At 43.0% G+C, this 509-nt stretch overlaps 1 protein-coding gene across 1 annotated transcript in view; it reads left to right on the top strand.

The window, feature by feature from the left end:
- The first annotated feature begins 242 nt into the window (after positions 1 to 242).
- LOC118333391 (set1/Ash2 histone methyltransferase complex subunit ASH2-like) overlaps positions 243 to 509 on the top strand; it is a 1706-nt gene continuing 1439 nt past the window's right edge. The window contains exon 1 of the mRNA XM_035668999.1: positions 243 to 355. Within this exon, the coding sequence (XP_035524892.1) occupies positions 294 to 355 (62 nt within the window). The 5' untranslated portion in view covers positions 243 to 293. The remainder of the gene's footprint in view (positions 356 to 509) is intronic.

The raw sequence follows: 509 nt of genomic DNA, 5'->3' as shown, positions 1-509 counted from the left end.
ATTTTTAATTTATGTATAATGAATGTACAGAATGCCCTCATGCTCCCCTGTTAATTATATGAGTACAAGAAGTTAAATGGAACACTTTATAATATGTTCGTGTTAATGTATGTAATGCTTGTTTATATGGAATATGTAAAATTGCATCTTTATATTATCTTTATATTTACACACACATGCAGTTCACCTGTGAACCTGCGGCGTCGCTGTTGAGCTGAACCACGGCGGCAACCCGGAAGCTGAAGCTCCACCTGTAATCTCGCGATACGTTTTGTTTTCATTGATTTTGAACGATGGCGTCGGAAGGAGGAGAGGCGGGCAGCGCTGCTACAACCGAACCGGAGCCCGGAGAGGGGTATAACTGCTTCATTCAACCTCTTTTCTACTCTTACAAACATGTAGGCAGTGGTTGAGATCATCAGGGTTAATATAAACTGCACATTCGCGCTTCTTTTAGCCGTAAACGCTGTTAGCGGAGTGGCTAACTCCCGTTAGCTCCCCCACAGACT

The sequence above is a fragment of the Morone saxatilis genome, unplaced genomic scaffold (genome assembly GCF_004916995.1).
Source record: "Morone saxatilis isolate NCDOM2014 unplaced genomic scaffold, NCSU_SB_2.0 Contig22, whole genome shotgun sequence".
NCBI classification, from domain to species: Eukaryota; Metazoa; Chordata; class Actinopteri; family Moronidae; genus Morone; species Morone saxatilis.
Note: the sequence above shows the minus strand (reverse complement) of the source record. Positions and strands in the feature narration are given on the sequence as shown.